Below are 17,906 nucleotides of genomic sequence, written 5' to 3'. Positions count from 1 at the left end.
AATGATCCACCATGTTGTAATTGGTATTTAGATAAATTCTGTCCTAGATACCTGACGTTTAAATAATGTCCAAACTTGTGGTACCGGATGTTTATTTGTTATAATGTTTCACCTACTGGTACCGGATGCTCATTTGTTATCATGTTTCACCTACTGGTACCGGATGTTCATTTGTTATTTTGTCTCTCCTACTGGTACCGGATGTTTATTTGTTATAATGTCTCACCTACTGGTACCGGATTCTCATTTGTTATTATGTTTCACCTACTGGTACCGGATGCTTATTTGTTTTGCTGTCTCACCTAGTGGTACCAGATGCGATTTTGTAGTTAAGTCCCAACTAGTGGTACTGGATGCTTTTTTGTGATAATGTCCCACCTTGTGGTACCAAATGCTTATTTCTGTTTGTAATTTATCACCTTGTGGTATCAAATATTATATAATGTCCCCTTGTGATATCAGATATTATATTGTGTCCCATTGAGTGAGCGCATAATCATATATTACACACAGCTTTACCACACTGGAACTGTTGCAGATTGGTCACATGTATGTACTTCAATATCTATGTTCAATCAAGTGAAAATTAACACTGTCTACCAACCTAACATACTGTTGATTGCATTTTAAGTAAATTTTCTGTTGACAGAAACATGTTTCCTTCATGTTTGTTTGAGGTTTTCTGTTGACTTTGGTTACACAAGGCTTAAACATGCTTCGATTTCGTTGTTTTATTCAACAATTGACAAAGAAACACGTATCTTTAACTAGAATGTCCCTAGGACTTCTCTATTGATTCCTTACTTGTTTTTGTATTCAATATATTCTTACCGATAGTTGACGGAAAATCAAAGATTGAAGATAAGCACTAGACGCTGAGTAAACGGTAGTTGTTCGGCAACGTATAAGTGTAACTTGTACTTCAAAAACGAAAATAAGCAAAAAATAAAACAGCCAAATAAAAATAAATAAAATCTGTGGTAATTAAGGAACAGTTCATAAAATTTAGTCCCTTGTCAAAGAACGCAATGGAAAGATATTGGTTCTGCGTTGAACCTCACATTAGTCACCTGCGTAGATCATGCAGTGGGTTGTAGCACTAATCCTAATCTGCTGGGGCATCAATGTTTAATGATTAGTGCATTGTCACATTGCGCTGTTGATTTGACTGTTAGTAAACCATGTTAGCACACCCATCAACAGTACTCCTCTTTGATGTCTTAGATTATACATGTTTTATCTTATCACTGTTCGTGTATAGTAGAATCAATAAAAGGACATTAATGAACTGCATAAAAAAATCAGTCCGAAGACTAAACACACCGACTGTACAGTTTAGTAAGGTTATGCTCATTTAGATTGGTTCTCCCTCTCCGTCTAATAATCCATTATCATGTTTACCTGGCCAATTATATATCTCTAACCACCAATGTGTGGTATATCTCTGCTTAATGCAGCAACAATTTGTCGGAGGTTTAATGTGGACATAAGCCTCGTGTTTACACTGTTTCTACAGACACACGGCAACTACAGCTATCTCGGTCACGTGTGGAAGATAAGTATTCCAGAAATTGACAGCTACAACAATACACTCGATTATTGTTTCACAGTTGCGCCATTTGATATGTTCACCTTTATGTAAAGAGAGAAGGGGAGTGCTCTGTATTTTACCAGCAGTCACGGGCAGACCTGTTTGAATGAAGATACTTCAAACACTCAATCGAATGAGTTTCTTATTTAACAAGTCGAACAAGGATAAATACCTGCGTTAATGGTATGTATAGTAATTGGCAGTAGCATTGATATTATATATAGATATATGAATACATTGACTGATGAAAAGATAATCAAGAGCGTAACCGTGAAGTATGCATAGTCATGGTGGAAAGTTTTCCCACGCACAGTCACGCTCGCCATTATTGGTATGACTTAAAACGGGTACTGTACTTCACACCATCCTGTTAATACAGCATTTCTGTGTTCGAAGGGAAATTTAACTATAAAGATACAGGATATATACATCTATTTTTAGATATCAAAGACATGCGTTAACTGGACTGAAGTGTCGGGATACCATAAACAGTTGATGGCTGTGTCAATGGGGTATACATACCATTTAATAAACACCATGCCCTGTATCGTATTAGGAGTACATACCATTTAAACACCTGTGCTCGTATCCTGGACGGTGAGTGGAGTTAGCCCTACTTTACAGCTCGTATATCACCGGGGACAGCTGTGTTAAATATGGATACAGACTCTTAGTGGTTGAAAACAATACTTACGTTGGATAACAAAGGAGCAGAACATTTTTTCCAGTGATATATTCACATTAACGGTTTGTTTAAATTTATGATCTTTTTTCTGTTAGTTTTATCTTGAAGAAACGAAGAAGAAAGCCTTTGGCTGATGAAGAACAGGATATTTATATCTAAGCAGAACAAAACTAAAAGTCGTTTCCAAATATTTTATTTTCAAGTTCAGGAATATATCATTTATTGATTTGATCTTTTCCCTCTTCATTTCAGAAGTGATGTAAGAAGACCTTAACATAAGCAGGAAGTATGGGATCCGGAAGCAGCTCGGCGACGAAAGCAGAGCAACGCCCCGCCACCTCCCCAAATGTAGGCAAGACGGGCATGAACGGCACGGCCGCTGCCCCTCCCGTATCTCGCACGCCTCGGTCTGCTCTGCCCGTGAGTTCTTTCACTTTATAGTTTCAGACTTTCTCCTCAGGGGTGTTCGAACCCACGGGTACCAACACTGCACACATGTCGGTCATTGCTCATGCATTTTGGGTAATGGCGTCACGTGTAGTGTAGTCCTTCGTCGGTGTTCAGAGAGACAGATATGATCGCTAATTTTAATGAGTTTACTAACAATTGTGTGACCAGGATGTAAAACCACGTTAAAAACATGGATGACTAAATGTGCAGAGGGTTATATTGTCCTTCTCGAGAATTAATGATATTGATAGATTAGTGACAAATTTCAGTAGGTTGAGTGACTAGGATGAACAGATAACATCTTGCAGTGTAATATATCGTTCAGCAGACAATTTTGATATTGCAGTTCCTTAATGAAGGAGTTCCTTAATGAACCACTATAAGAATGCCTCCCTTCATGGAGAAATGGGCTTTGTTTCTGTTATTCATTTACTTATAGCTGTGGTACATTGTCAACTAATTAGTAGACCTAATCAATAGTGTCTCTTGCAACAAAATAATTACATTGTGAAATTTTATATTTTAATAGTTTTTTTGTTATATAACTTAACAAGATGGTTTCCTGTCAGTTAGCGTAATACTTGGTCCAGTACACACTAAATGCACCCATTCAATAAAGAAACATGTGAACGACGACAACTAAAATTTGAATAGACTAGAATTATTGATAAATTTTCCTACACAAAGAACTGCTCACATATTTTTTAAATAGACGAGAATTATCGGTAAATTTACCCACACAAAAGTACTGCATACACAAAGGGGGTGGTTGTCAATTTTACGTGACAAAACATGATGTAACGAACAAACGATGGTGTGAGTCCGATCGGTTGTTGCTTTAGGCTAAAGACAGGTACATTATTCTATGAATTGAAAAGACTTTACAAACTTAAATTAAAGAACACTTTATTATCAACACTTTTTATACGTACTGGACTGAGCTAGGTATGAAAGGTGAAATATCGAACCCCTGAGAGGAACTCTGGTAAGAACTCATGTGCTATGAACCCACCTGCTTTGTCTGTCAATGGTGTAGCATGCAAGTTGTATAGTTTTTAGTTTAAATGTTATGTGAATAGTAATTGTTTATAATTACCTATGGTTTCCCTACTGTGTGTCCATGGTGTTCAGAAGTTGTTTGTGTGTCAGCACAGCTGTATCCTCGTACCTGTGATGCATGCAACAGATATATTTCAGAACATCTAAAAAATGACTCGAAACACACAGCACGTTCAGTTTCACCCTGACTTTTTATTTGTACATTTCTTTTTCTTTTTCTGAGCATGACTAAGTGCATAACTTCGAATAACTTTTGTTTTGATTTTTCATTGCTAGAATTTTTGATATCGCAAACAGGTGAATTTTCGCTTCAGTTATATTTTCGCCAATTTCGTCCATGAACGAAAGGGCGAATTCGAAACGGAATGAAAAATCTTAGACACACATATTGTCACCAATACCGATATATAGGCGAAATCAATACCGAAAGAACATGTTCAAACAATGCCAGAGGATCAACTCTTCGTGGGGTAAATATATTGCGGTTTGAAAGGGCTATTTTTGGTGGGGTTTATGTTATTATTTACATTTTATGATCATGCTTTAGATAATATGAAATGCACAAACTATACATATTTTATCTGCATGTTTGCTTAACTTTTTTTGTGTCGTACATTGTGTACATCCCGTGAATATTTCTGACAGTCATTTGGGTTTTGTATCCTACATGTTCTGTGAAAGTGGTTATTTTACGTGTGGAAATTTTATCGAAATGTTCACGTTTTGATTTTAAGTAAAACCAAATTTGAAAATGTTTCAAAGTAGTCTGCATAAATGTTTTCTTAGTGAAATTTCCACAGGGAAAAAATCCACATTTACAACAAATAATTCCAAAATGAAATTGACGAAGAAAGCAATGTTATCAATGATATTAATTACTAAATCCCCAATGTATGTGTACCCCTCACTGACAGGCTACGAATCGGGACAACGAAGAGACACAAAAGGTAAGGTCTATCGCAGTGATGGAACAACTAAATAGAAACACATGTTTACTGTAGATGTCACTCATAATACCATTAAAATACTAGACTTGTGTATTTTATAAGCTAGTTTATTACTTCATTGACGTGATCCAAAATGCACGGGTGACGTATCTTATAAGAAACATTAACATATTAAATACGAAACTTGCTTGATTGTATATTAAGTATTTGTAATCTGGTGTTTTGCATAACAGTTTGCACGGATGGTGAATTTCAAGAAAAAATAATCACAGATTCAATATAAGATATTCACCATTATTGAGCGTGAAGAGATGACATTCGTTTTTCACTTCCCCTGACATGACCTGTACTAATATCTCCGTATCTGAAGTTCAACAAAGCGTACTGTCTTTTATTCCTCCATATTTGTTTTACGTCGGTCGTCTACGAGCTTCCCAATGGTTATTTAGCCAGCCCCTCCCACCAATTTTAACAGATTTTACAGACAACTTGTCAAGGAGTTAACGTTTACTGTTTTGAAGATGTATTGAGTTTGGTTCGTTTTCCCCCAAATCTATGTATATCGCCTGGTTACGCAACCACCTTTTTCAAGTAAATACAATTGCCATCTCTTCTAACTCTTAAGAACAAATTGCCTACACTATTAACAAAGAATTACAAAAGACTGGTGTTTCTTTATCATTTGCACAAGTGTATTGAGATAATAAACATTATTTTCGGAATTGTCTATTGTGTAATATGCTTAAGCCAGCTAGGTAGTATGTGTTATATATATGTGTGTAAACCGACATGTGTGGGTTTGACATTAAATGTATTGTTAGGCCCTGACTAGGGTGGCTCACATTTGCTGTGTTTCAAACCCGACAATAGCTACTCAAGTATGCCAGACATCTGAGCTAATCTGAAGACGTGCCATGTACTATTGCTTATCTAAGCTTGTGTATTAAATGCAAACAATAAACACGAATGCAAGATATCTCTACTTCATGAAATAGGCCAAAAGTATAACTCACAGAAATAGTGTCCCATCCGTCTTTCAAAAGCATATTAAAGTCGTTTAGGTTGAAACTACGACAACTTATGCCATTTAACCTGTATTACAATTACACAAGAGTCGAATACGGATCTTCAAACACTTAGCAATTCTAAAACACCGTAATAAATTACATCAATGAAAAACTCTCAGGAACAAAACAAGAAAAGACCAACAACATTTTCGTCTCATTACGTTTCAAGTCTTTGTAAATAAGGCAAAACTTTAAATCACGATTTTATATTCTAAAGCGATATATATATATCAATAGTAGCGACAAGTCGAAACCGGACAGACTTGTTAAAATCACTCAAGGATGAACACACAAATTTGGGTTTAAATGCTCACTAAATATTTACCTAGACAGAAAATATTAGCATGGCAATTTAAAATGTTTATTATTTAAAAAAATAATATATTGTTACTGTGAAGGTCTCCTAGCCGTACCAGCTTTCACAATACTGACGTCACAGTCGAGGTTATGCTTTTGGAGTACGCCCCCGTTAAATCCATGTTATCTGCTCCGTAATTGGATTAACCCTACAATAGAAACGACCATATATTTGCAATAAGTCGAGGCCACGCTTACATTAACAATTGTTGTTATTTACGAGGACATGTAAAGCAGTGACGCCAATCTTTGACGTTAATGTTCACGGTTCATTGGATTCAGATTTTGTTGTTTCCACAATACAAGTCCTATTACACGATCTATTTATCAAGCGATACCTAATATATACTGTATATATCTCTCGGCGTTTTAACTAACTGTTGTCGTTAAGAGACTATCAAAATGACGATACCATCTCACTTTTATTTAAATTAAATGATATTTCAATTCATTTTAAGGATAGGTTTATATGTTTCAATATTCTGACTTTAATATATTTTAATGTTTCTTGGTACGTTAGTTTAAATTCCTGAAACCTTTCAAGCTAAACAGTAGCGTGTAAAACTGTGATACAGGTATAAGACAAGGCCGCCTACACGATTATTTATAAGTCATTTCCGGCTAGGATTGCGTGGCTAATTTTAATTGGGATTGTCAAATAATAATTAATTTTACAGTCTTTCAAATTTTGTCCTTTCTTGGTCAATGCTCATGTTGAGCTTGTTATGCTTGGTTTAATCTCCAAGAGACGTTCGCACAAGCCCAGCCGTATTAATTGTTTTACGAATGCAATGATATATTTTTGCTGTGTGACATTATTGAACTTGTACATGCCATTGGTCCTTTTCAAAATTTCTGCTGTCAATTTTGCCAGCTCAGAGCAGCTGTATTGATTATGCTGACAAGGTAGTTAGCACACATGATGCGTCATTGGTTTCTTCGGGACACATTTTCGAGAAATCATCTTAAAAAGTATAAAGTACACTAGTGTTGAACCAATATTGAAAATTACTTAATATATAGTCCAAAAGTTCTTAAAGAACATCTCTCTGTTTGCCGTTTAGTAACTGGTCAGTGACATGAGGAGACAGGAGACATCACCATATGCTTCCTTGTACATTGTATACTTATCAATGTGTGATGACAACAAATCCTAGGAAATTCCTTCTTTTGATGTTTTATTTGATTTACATCTCTACAACTTGTTGTCCTATCGATAGCAGTTTGAAAAAGCAACCCGTCTGTCTCGTATAATGCTTGAAGAGCTAGCACCTCTCCTCACAAATGATATACTCCATGATATTAATGTCAGAGCTCTGTCTGCAATATGGATTATAGGACACTAGTCGGGCGGCCGCCACTAAGAGTCCATTGTTCCGTCTAGATGCTTATCAAATCTCCATCAGAACTTCAGTCTAAACCATTGTCTGATTTGTATTATAGGCCCGGCCGCCGCTTATAATCTGAGCAATATGCTAATTTGTATGGATCTACTGGAGCAATGTTCTTACCTGTTTCTTAAGGCCCCTAGGCATTCTCGCGTTGGTATTCTTGCCAAAGGTTACGTTTTTTTTACGCCGTTGAAATCTGTTATTAGTTTTTTTGGGACATTACTTTAGGAACTGTTTACCGAATTTCGTCTCAAATGACAGACACGGTAAGTTGTCTTTGTTATTTTACTACATGACTGACTTTGATATAAATCTATACCTGTTTATGCATATTGGCCAACACTTAATCCAAGCGTTTTGGGAACACGTATGCGACTATTAGTTGAAGTAGTATAATGTAACGAGTAATTGACATTAAATTGATACGTGATTTGATAAGATTTAGTAGAGTGTGGCCAGCTATTCGCCTTTAAACGCCGCCTTACTCGTTATTTGCAGTTTTTCGAATACCTTTACAATTTAAATGATGAAAGATGAACGTAATACACACTGCCGACTGCACCTTTAAACTTTGGTAAACGATACAGTAAGCCGGAAATGAATTATACTGCATCATGCAGCTGTTTCGTCCTTCTAGGACTCATCGGTGATGCTAGGATGCTAGTGACCAAAATGTTGTCTAAAATACTGTACAAAAAGAGGGGCAGGTTCACAAATCCCCTTAATTTATAAACTTAAAGATAAAGAAAAAAATTGGTTAATTTCAAATTAAACCATTGGTGAAGTAGTAAAGTGTGTGAATTATGAACGGAAACTGGGGTAATCAAGGTTACGACAAACCTCGAAAACCAAAGAATCTGCCAACAGAGTGAAATGTTACAATTGTAGCCTATATAATACAGTGATTAATATTCTGAAATTCTTCATTGTTTCCTGATCAGCTCGCTCCTCCTCTATAACTAAAATGATTTTGGTTCGCTGCCAGTAACGCACTCCTGTTGTTCAGTGATTTATCATACACCTTCTAAAGTAAAACGTTAAATGGGCGACAATGTTTGAAGTGTTTAGAACATTGAATGGCCATTAAAATATTTTTTTTATGATTTAAGTCATTTGTTTATTCTTCTATCTGTGGTATATTACTATTTTACGAGTACTGATTGTTACATATACACACTTTGTCAGGTAAAATACTAACAAACAAAAAGCAAAACATCATTATATATTAAATTTGCAAGTTATGTATATTCCATATTATTGAAATATTAGAAGAACAGTTATTGACTACATGCCATAAGGTAGACATGGTTTTGTGTTTGGTTTATGAGAAAGTCCATTAAAATTTTGTTTAGAATCACTCGGGTAGATACATTGGTCAATATAAATCTGAGCTTTAATGGAGAATACCTGTTCTCACTATCGACCCACCCTTATCATGTGGTACAGCTTTTGTAAAAAATCATTACCTGCCGACCGTATTATCGGGTTTAAAGCACATCATAGGATAGATACAGAGAGATAAACAGCGTTCAGTCTAGAGCAGATAGGTATACCGACACGATATGAGTGATAGAGAAGCGGATACTAGCCCAGCTGAGGATCCTCGTTCAGGGGACACACAGGTAACGCATTATTGTGGTAAAGTAAGGGAACAATCCAAACCTTCCATCATACTTATCTTGATGTTTATGTTTAACAAATCGTAGATTTTGAATTTTTCGATAAAGATACTGTTATACTGTCATATATTTTAATAAGTAATGTCTCTTAAGACATGTCATCGACAGATGGGACATTTCTTTTTGTACAAATCAAGTGAGCGGAGCTTGCTGAATTTCTCCTGAATATTCTATCGCAGATATTTGGCAAACTAAGCCGTCTGAATTTTCCTGAGCATAATGTATTGTCAAGATTTTGTAAACTCGGTATACTGATCTCGCCCCGGATATTATATCTGTAAAAAAATTTCTGAATATACTAACCCCCCTCCCCCAAATATATTGTTATAATCGAGTTTTAGTAAAATGAACAGACATTCCCCAGATATTATATTGTTGACATTTATTAAGCCGGGCAAACTGAATATGCCGCCGATATCTGGTTTTGAAATTTGTATTGCGTAATATGTATCTGTATATTGTCCGATAGACAACAGACTTGTTTTGTCTAAAAAACGTATATGTATTGACTAAAGGTGAAAGTACATTGGTCAATATCAATGTATTGGGCTAAAATGTAAATCTCAAAATGAGTCGTCCACGTTTCACAATATTCAACTATCGATCCTTTTGCGAATACTATTTAAAACTTAAGAGCGCTTTAAAGAAAAATCACCAGTACATCAGCATCGTCATTATGAAACCTTGTCGTCCATATAAATCATCTATATTATTTCACAGCATAAATTACTTATCAATTAAATAGACAAGGTCATAGTCTCTTAGGTACGTGTCGTCAATATGGCCTCATTCCTAAATATTATATCCCATTATTTGCTGTATAGACATTCAGTGTGTATCAGATCGTTGTTGAGCTACATACATTTCTTAGTGTAATGGTAAAAGTTATGACAAGTGTCATATATAGTGCAGAAAATGCTTAATCTTCATAATTACTTTTATTGCCCACGATATTTCTTACAATGCCCCCTTTTGACATGATATTTTGACCTCTAATTGGTGTTTGTTGCTGTGATGTGTGTTGACTTGATATAAATGTTTAAACTCAATGTCAACATGAACCAAGAAAATTGTCGCCGTGCTATAAAATCATTGTTTTAAAAGGCCGACATATTGTTTTGGTAAAAGAGGTTAGATAATGGAATCTGAACGTATGTTTTAACGAAGTTATAATAGCGTCTGTCGTATCCATTAGACTTGGTTTGAATTAACCTTACCTATATTGATTGGGCATTAACACATGTTTGCTCGCCAGTGGTGGAGATAACACCAATATAAATCGATAGCTGTTCATTTAAAACAAATGCTCTGCTCCAGAATGTACCAATTGTTTAACTCTCGAGCCCCCTACATGATGACATACACAAAGGACCATTAGTAACTAACTTCAAAGGAAGAATAGTACTGACGTCAAAAGGCAATTCGCTTTTACTTCAAATGACAATAAGCATAGATTTAAAGATCCCCGACATAACTATAAATTCTATAAATCTATCTTGGGTTAATGTTAATGATACTGTTTTTCTTTCCAACTTTAGAAGACGGTTTATGCAGTTTATAGAAGAAAACAAAAATGTCCTGCCCCCAGTTCTGAAAAATTAAACATACATGAAGGGGCTTTTATGAAATAATAATAAACAAAATGTAATCAGTGTTCTGAGTGTAAAAAGTCATCATGGCCTGACTAGGACAAGAACCCTAGACCTCAGATTGCTATACTTTCACTTTAACCAACTGAGTAGCCTGGTCAACGGAAGTACATCAGCCTTATTGTGCTACAGAAAAGTTATTTCGAAAAAGAGATTCAGGGAGGTTACTGTATACAAAAAGCCACTGTGGAATCTTAAGTGTTTGGCCTTCAGTGGGATAAGGATCCTTAAAAACAATTTGTCAAGACTTATAAGCACGAAATACTTACTTTTTCTTTATTAAGTGTACAAACTTAATAATATAAAGACATCACATATATCATAAGTGAAATGAGTCTCATGTTTGATCAAGTTTTCCTGATTGTATATAGCCGTATGCTGGCACCATTTACCTGGCGGCTGCCGATGATATATATAAGGGTTTGATGGGAGTGAAGTTTGCAGTATATGAGTCATTATTGAGAACACTACCCTTTAATCTCCAGATAAAGTTGATTTAAGGATATACGATTTAAGGATTGTTAATATACAAGGGTCTCATCCTTCATCATGCAGCACCCACAGCGTTGTAATTGTACTGGTGCGGTTGAGAGTCATATCAGCACTTAAATGTTATTGAGAACCGTTATCAGCACACACCTAATTGGCTAGACAAGAATGACTAAGCCAAAACCATATCACTCAGAATACAAGTAGATCAATGTATAATACCGCCAGTTTATCTGACCAGGAATGCAGTATTAAACTTTAAATGAATTGTTTGTTTTAGATTTCATTTGCCAGCCCATTAATGTACATAGAACAAGGTAAAACTCGGGCATTTATAAAATTCCCACTTGAAATGCACGGAAATGACTCTGCTATATTTAAGTATCACTTGATAGTAGGGAAACACTGTTCAAAATAAATGTCACAATAAACAATAAATAAAAAGTAATTATTATAAATATAATAATTAACAAATGTTAGGTTTATGAAATAACTTAAAGCGTTGGCCATTTTTCCCCAATGCTTTTGTAGGTTCATTTTTTTTCTTCTGAATACGGTAATGTTCCATAATTGAATTGTTAATTTTTTGTTCAGATAAAAGGGAATTGCACATATACTGTTTTATTATCGAAAAAAATAATACAAATTGATAGAAATGTTTGTTTGTAAAAATATAAATGACTCATTATAGTATCTAGGATTCGTTTTACTTTATATTCCTGTTATTTCTTTTCTTTTGTCTTTATTGGAGGCACGGTAGTCTAGTGGTAGGACGCCGGGCTCGTGACCGAAGGGTTGCGGGTTCGAGTCACGTCACGGCACTGTGTTGTATCTTTGAACAAGATACTTTACTCCGCTTATTCCAGTCTATTGTAAATAAGTACGTGGTTGGGCAGTGCTGGACTTATTGAATGCTTGCTGTGAGCGCTGAAATGGCAGCACCGGTTGTATGAACCCCAGGGAGTTGAGAAAGATATTGGCTGGTTGCATAGGCCCTATAACCACCGATAATAATTTGTAAACCGCTTTGAGACGACCTCGAACCTCGAATTATTATTATTATTTATTTACTTGTTGTTATGATCATAGTAAATGCTCTCTATTGTTTCTTCCTTAAAACATTTAACCCTATTTAGGTTACTGCATACAGGTCAAAAGAAGTTAAAAAAATGCTCAACACAATCTTATTATATTTGTTGATAGAAACTTCATGCACGTATAATCGTGACGAATCAAACGAATTAAAACCAACTAACATGTGGAGTAGCCAGACTATTAATTCATACATAATTAATGTTTAAGATTCATACTCATAAGTTTACCTTTTGCAGTAGTAATGAATTGATGAATTGTATCACTCATTCTTATAATTTACAGCTGGATTTTTTATATAGATATATCCGATCTATATATTCACGTTAGTTAGGGTTTTAGTCAGGTTCACAGATGGTAACATTAACATAATCATTAGGTGGGGTCACACCACGTTGTATTTTTAGATTTACCTACTAATAATGTAGTTGCACGTTTCCGTTTCATGTTAGATATTACTGATGCATGCGTATTGTAATATTACTACAAACATGCATATTGATATGTCTTGAATGATGCTTCATATATTTAAGTCAAGTAATCTACTTCAATACAGAAGAACTTTTGGAAATACTGAAGGTTGATGCAAATATATAGTTACATGTCTTGATAATATTTTTAATTTTACATTTGAACAAATTCCATGGCTTAAATTGTAACCAAAATTAAAAGCCCAATTCAATATTGAATATGTTGCTGTATAATAATACTGATGGATTAATATTGTTATTTTGATAATTGTTTTTGTATTAACGATTTGATTAGACTATTTCGTCTGATTATGTAGCCGTGTGTTCGATTACAGGGAACAAGGACAGCTGCCGGAAATGGCGATGACCACGCCAAGAAAACCAAGTTACCTCCTCCCGTACCATCCAAGATGGCAAAGGATGAGGTGTTCTTGGTCGATGACTACAGACATGTCGAGACATACGTACTTAATGTGAGTTCAGATACATTTTTATAACGTAAACATGAACATTGCAACATTTAACAAATGACAATTGTTAAACGTTGAACTTTCACAAGACTAATGTTCAAAACACCTCCCCTTCGCAAGAGAGTTACACTGGTCTTGAAGATAAAAAAGTTTGCGAAATTTCTTTGAAGTTTTCGGATCTAAACTGATTAACTTGGAATGACATTTTTGTTTGCAGGCACCCACAAGTGTGTTAATGGGCTCATTCAAGGATCTCATTAAGTACCTAACCGCTAATGAGAATTGGGACGATGTGGCCAAGGCTCGAGCTATCTTCCGATGGGTGACATCAATCGATGTGTTCGCCCTCGTGGTAGAAGAGGAGCCTCCTCCACAGTCCCCTCTCGAATATTTCCTCAAGATCAAAAACAACCTCGGAAATCATGCTCATCTTATTTCGGGCCTCTGTCAGTAAGTATGCTCAGAGTACTTTGTCAGGAAGGATGATAAATGTCCCATACAGTTCAAGTACTCTGCCAGTATGAAACGAGTACTCAGCCAGTATGGTACGGGTTCTTTGCCAGTATGCTACAAGTTCTTTGCCAATATCGTACCTCTTCTTTGCCATAATGATACAAGTACTCAGCCAATATGGTACAAGTACTTTCCCAGTCTGATACGAATACTTTGCCAGTATGATATGAGTATCGTGCGAGGTTTTAGCTCGTATGATACGAGTAATCTGCCAGTATGGGACGAGTATTTCGTCAATATCGTACGGAGATTCTGTCAATTTGTACGAGTATTCTGCAAGTTAGTATGATACAATGGCTCTGTCAGTAAGTTTGATAGAAGTATGGTACATTTAGTTTATAATCCCTTTAAGCAAGTTTAGATATAAACGTGTTCAGTCAACGACAGATAACTAATAAAAATAAGATAAAATCCTTTGAATAATTAAATTGTGTAATCGAATTGTGATGGTAGTAAATGAAAATTCATTTTTAAAAAACATCATAAATTATTCATAACCAATTGTTTCGTTGGCAGAATGGCAGGTATTCCCTGTGTGATAATAAGTGGCATGAACAAGAGTGCCGCCTTTGAGGTTGGCGGTAAGGTGGATCGCAAAAGTATGGGGGCTCAGTGGAATGCCGTATATGTTAAGGGAGAATGGCGGTTCCTCGATGCATTCTGGGCATCTGCTTGTGTGGTAGGGAAGAAGTCCGGGGAATGGACGCTAATCGACTCTGATGGGAACATTACCCAGGACGAGGATGATACATCTGACGGAGAAACTCAGCATCGGATCAATGAGTTCTACTTTTTACCAGACCCAAAGCAGTTCATATGGACACATTTCCCGGACGAAGGGCAGTGGCAACTGTTAGAAACACAAATAACAACAAAAGAATTTGAAACTCATGTGTACGTTAGAGAACGGTTCTACTACCTTGGAATGTCTTTTAACGAAAACAGCGAGCAAAAGTGCTTGCTTAACGCAGATGACGGGGTTGTTCAGTTAGCATTCAACATACCCTTCCGTGACAGCGAGCACTTCCGGTACAAGTATATGTTGTACCAGGCAAAGTCAAGTGGTGGTGATCAAACATCAGATATGGTGTTAGACAGATTTGTTATGTTTGAACACACAGCCGAAACTCTTCGATTTGCACTGCGTTTCCCTATGAAAGGGAAGTTTAAGATGGACATATTTGGATTGGATGTTCGCGATTCGGACATTTTTGACCTTACATGTACGTATGTGATCAGTTGTTCAACGCCACAAAAGAACTGCCAACCTCTTCCTGATTGCCCTGCTATAGGTTGGGGTCCAGGAGCTGACGCAAAGAAGGCAGGACTGACAGCAAAGTCGCACGGCAGTGCCGTCATCACAACAGAAGACGGCGTAGTGGATATAAAATTGGGATCGCACAAAGATGTACAACTACATCAGCTGCTCAAGAACACCATGGTTGACGAGGCAACGTTGAGCAAGTATGCCCTGGTGCGGGAAGAGAACGGCGAGTTTATAGTCAGCATTCGCCTTCCACAGACAGGCGAGTATGGTATAAAGCTTTACTGTAATGACGAGGGCGAGGGAGGAGACGCGGAAAATGTCCTCAACTACCTCATACAGAGCCTTAACAATGAAATTCACAACAAACCGTTTCCGAATATCATTGACGGTAGGTTAGGCAAGAAACCATTTGCAGATGTTTTAGGAGTTAAAATGATGAGTCATACGAACTCAAAGCTTGAAACGAAAGATGGAAAATTAAAAATGAATTTTATTGCCAAGAACAATTTGGATCTACTATGTGAGCTCCATACCATTGACGCTGAGGCAACGAAACAAATGAGCATGATTGTAAGGGAGGTGAATGGAAAATGGACATTTGATTGTGATTTACCAGTTGCTGGCGAATATTCTATAAATGTGTTCACCCGACAGAAGAATGGAGGACCGAGGGTATACAATACACACAGCTATCTGGTAGCCTCTGACGGACATTCAGTGGGCAATGAGAAAGGAGACGACTCTAAGAGTGTGTCAAGTGACACAGACGAAAGCAAAATCATTATGGAGACGGTACAGACATCAGACAGCGAGATCCTGATTCCTATTCCACACGGATATGACGAAGTTCTGGCATCGTACCAACGACGACATGCGAATGACCCTCCTAATGACGACGAAGTTAAGGTTGTTAAGCAAGATCTGATGAAGTTCTTTAGCGCAAAAATGGAAGAGTATGGCGATTATATGTTGGATTTATACCAGAGGGATTCAGGCAGTAGAATTATAAAACATATCGCGAAGTATCAGGTAGATAGGAAACCGGCATCAGAGTTATTCGAAGACAATGCTAAACTTCTGATGTCCAATCTTGGCATGGAACCAGAGGAAGACACAGCCTCGTATGGAGAGACAGACGAGGAGAAAAATAGGCGAACGGCCAAGAAGATGATCCAAAGAGCTATGGACTTAAAAGACATTGAATTGTTGACACGTGGTCTGTTTGCATATGAATCAACAGATCCACCGGATATGGACAAGGACCCACTTATCAAAAAGGCCAAAAGACTACTGGAGCTATTACAAGCCAAACAAGGTATGCATGCATCTTTTTCTAGCCAATCGTTCCTTTGCATTATTTGATATAACATATGCATTGTTGTTGTTCTTTCCTCTTTGTTATCCCGAATTTATGCCAGCCTTACCAATCGTGAAATGGTAGACGTGGATACGAATAGCTAGTTGTTACGTTTTATATTCATGATACCAAATTACTGGTTCATATTGCTGCTGTGAAATATCTTGTAGTTTAATCATTTATGTCAGTGCTTTATTTTGCCTTATTTATCATTTTACTGTTATTTATATATGACTATGTATTGCAGATTTGAACAGTGCCTCGTCCAAGAGAGATTTGAAAGCACTAACTAGTGCTATAGAGCGTGCTAAAGCCGCCAACTACGACAACTTGCTGGACCTCCAGATCGCCATGGCGTCCCGCCTTAAGGATCAGTTGATGAGGATCGAAAAGCTGCGCCACTCAGTGCTCAGTATGGACCAGAAGACGGTTTCGGAGATCCGAACGTACAGCAATCCTCCAGACGGCGTTCACCAGTCCCTGATGGCCACATTCTTGCTGCTTGGGAATCCCAAAAAAGACGTTAAGGTCAGTGTCCCACAAACTAACAAAAATCGGTACAATTTGGCAAGATCCGAATTTTGTGAGGCAAGATTATCCCTTATTATAAAAAATAATTGTTTATATACATATATATGTATAATAAAGGTTTTTTTTTTACTTTATACATCTTCGAAGAGAGCCATTAAGTACTTCGCCTACACCTTATGAAATTTCAAGTTACGATATTCCTCCAATTAATAATTTATGATATACTTTGATGTGTTTGATACTGTCATTTAGCACCTAATACCAAATTATATACACATAAAAATTATCTCAATTAACTGCAGAGAAAGATTTTTTTTGTGCTTGGTACGCAACTGTGTAATTAGGTACTGTTTCACTGTGACAGGTTTGGAGGACCTGCCAGGCTATCCTTGGTAAATCTGGAAAGGAATCTGTTATGAGAAAAATTTCGCAGTTTGATCCGAAGGACTGTTTCCTTGACGTGGCTCTAGCGGCGCGAAAGGCCATAGAACCATACTCTTTGGAGACGATTCGTGACGTTAGTGCCGGGGCGGCTACATTCTATGTCTGGGTAGGTCAACAAGTCAGATTCGGTGTTGAGTTAGAGATCATTCAGTTGAAATCCTCCGACACTTTTAAAGAACACTGTTATGTCCCATACTTTTTAATGTGTTTTTCTTTGTTTTTCATGTAAATTTTAATGCAAAAATAAACCGCATATATTTCAGTTGGGTTTGTAACTATACAAAACCATTTCTTTTTGACAGAAATAATATTAGGATACACGAAAAATTCAAATCAAATATTTGCTTCTTAAATGTAACGTATATGCCAATGTATTTCCCCCATCAAAAGGACTAATA

General features: G+C 36.6%; 1 protein-coding gene across 12 annotated transcripts in view; it reads left to right on the top strand.

The window, feature by feature from the left end:
- The window catches only part of LOC110442809, a 43,638-nt gene that overhangs the window by 22,597 nt on the left and 3,135 nt on the right, over nt 1–17,906 (top strand). For 4 of the 12 annotated variants that reach the window (XM_021486612.1, XM_021486613.1, XM_021486610.1 and 1 more), the window contains exons 2-8: nt 2,529–2,696; nt 4,700–4,732; nt 13,262–13,399; nt 13,614–13,846; nt 14,426–16,491; nt 16,781–17,061; nt 17,429–17,614. In XM_021486612.1, coding sequence (XP_021342287.1) covers nt 2,565–2,696; nt 4,700–4,732; nt 13,262–13,399; nt 13,614–13,846; nt 14,426–16,491; nt 16,781–17,061; nt 17,429–17,614 — 3,069 coding nt within the window. In that variant the 5' untranslated portion in view covers nt 2,529–2,564. Of the gene's footprint in view, nt 1–1,545; nt 1,775–2,168; nt 2,189–2,208; nt 2,339–2,528; nt 2,697–4,699; nt 4,733–6,801; nt 9,170–13,261; nt 13,400–13,613; nt 13,847–14,425; nt 16,492–16,780; nt 17,062–17,428; nt 17,615–17,906 lie in introns of those variants that run through there. The other 8 variants (XM_021486617.1, XM_021486614.1, XM_021486609.1 and 5 more) reach the window with 7 other exon arrangements.

This window comes from Mizuhopecten yessoensis, unplaced genomic scaffold (genome assembly GCF_002113885.1).
Source record: "Mizuhopecten yessoensis strain PY_sf001 unplaced genomic scaffold, ASM211388v2 scaffold716301, whole genome shotgun sequence".
In the NCBI taxonomy this organism is placed as follows: Eukaryota; Metazoa; Mollusca; class Bivalvia; order Pectinida; family Pectinidae; genus Mizuhopecten; species Mizuhopecten yessoensis.
Note: the sequence above shows the minus strand (reverse complement) of the source record. Positions and strands in the feature narration are given on the sequence as shown.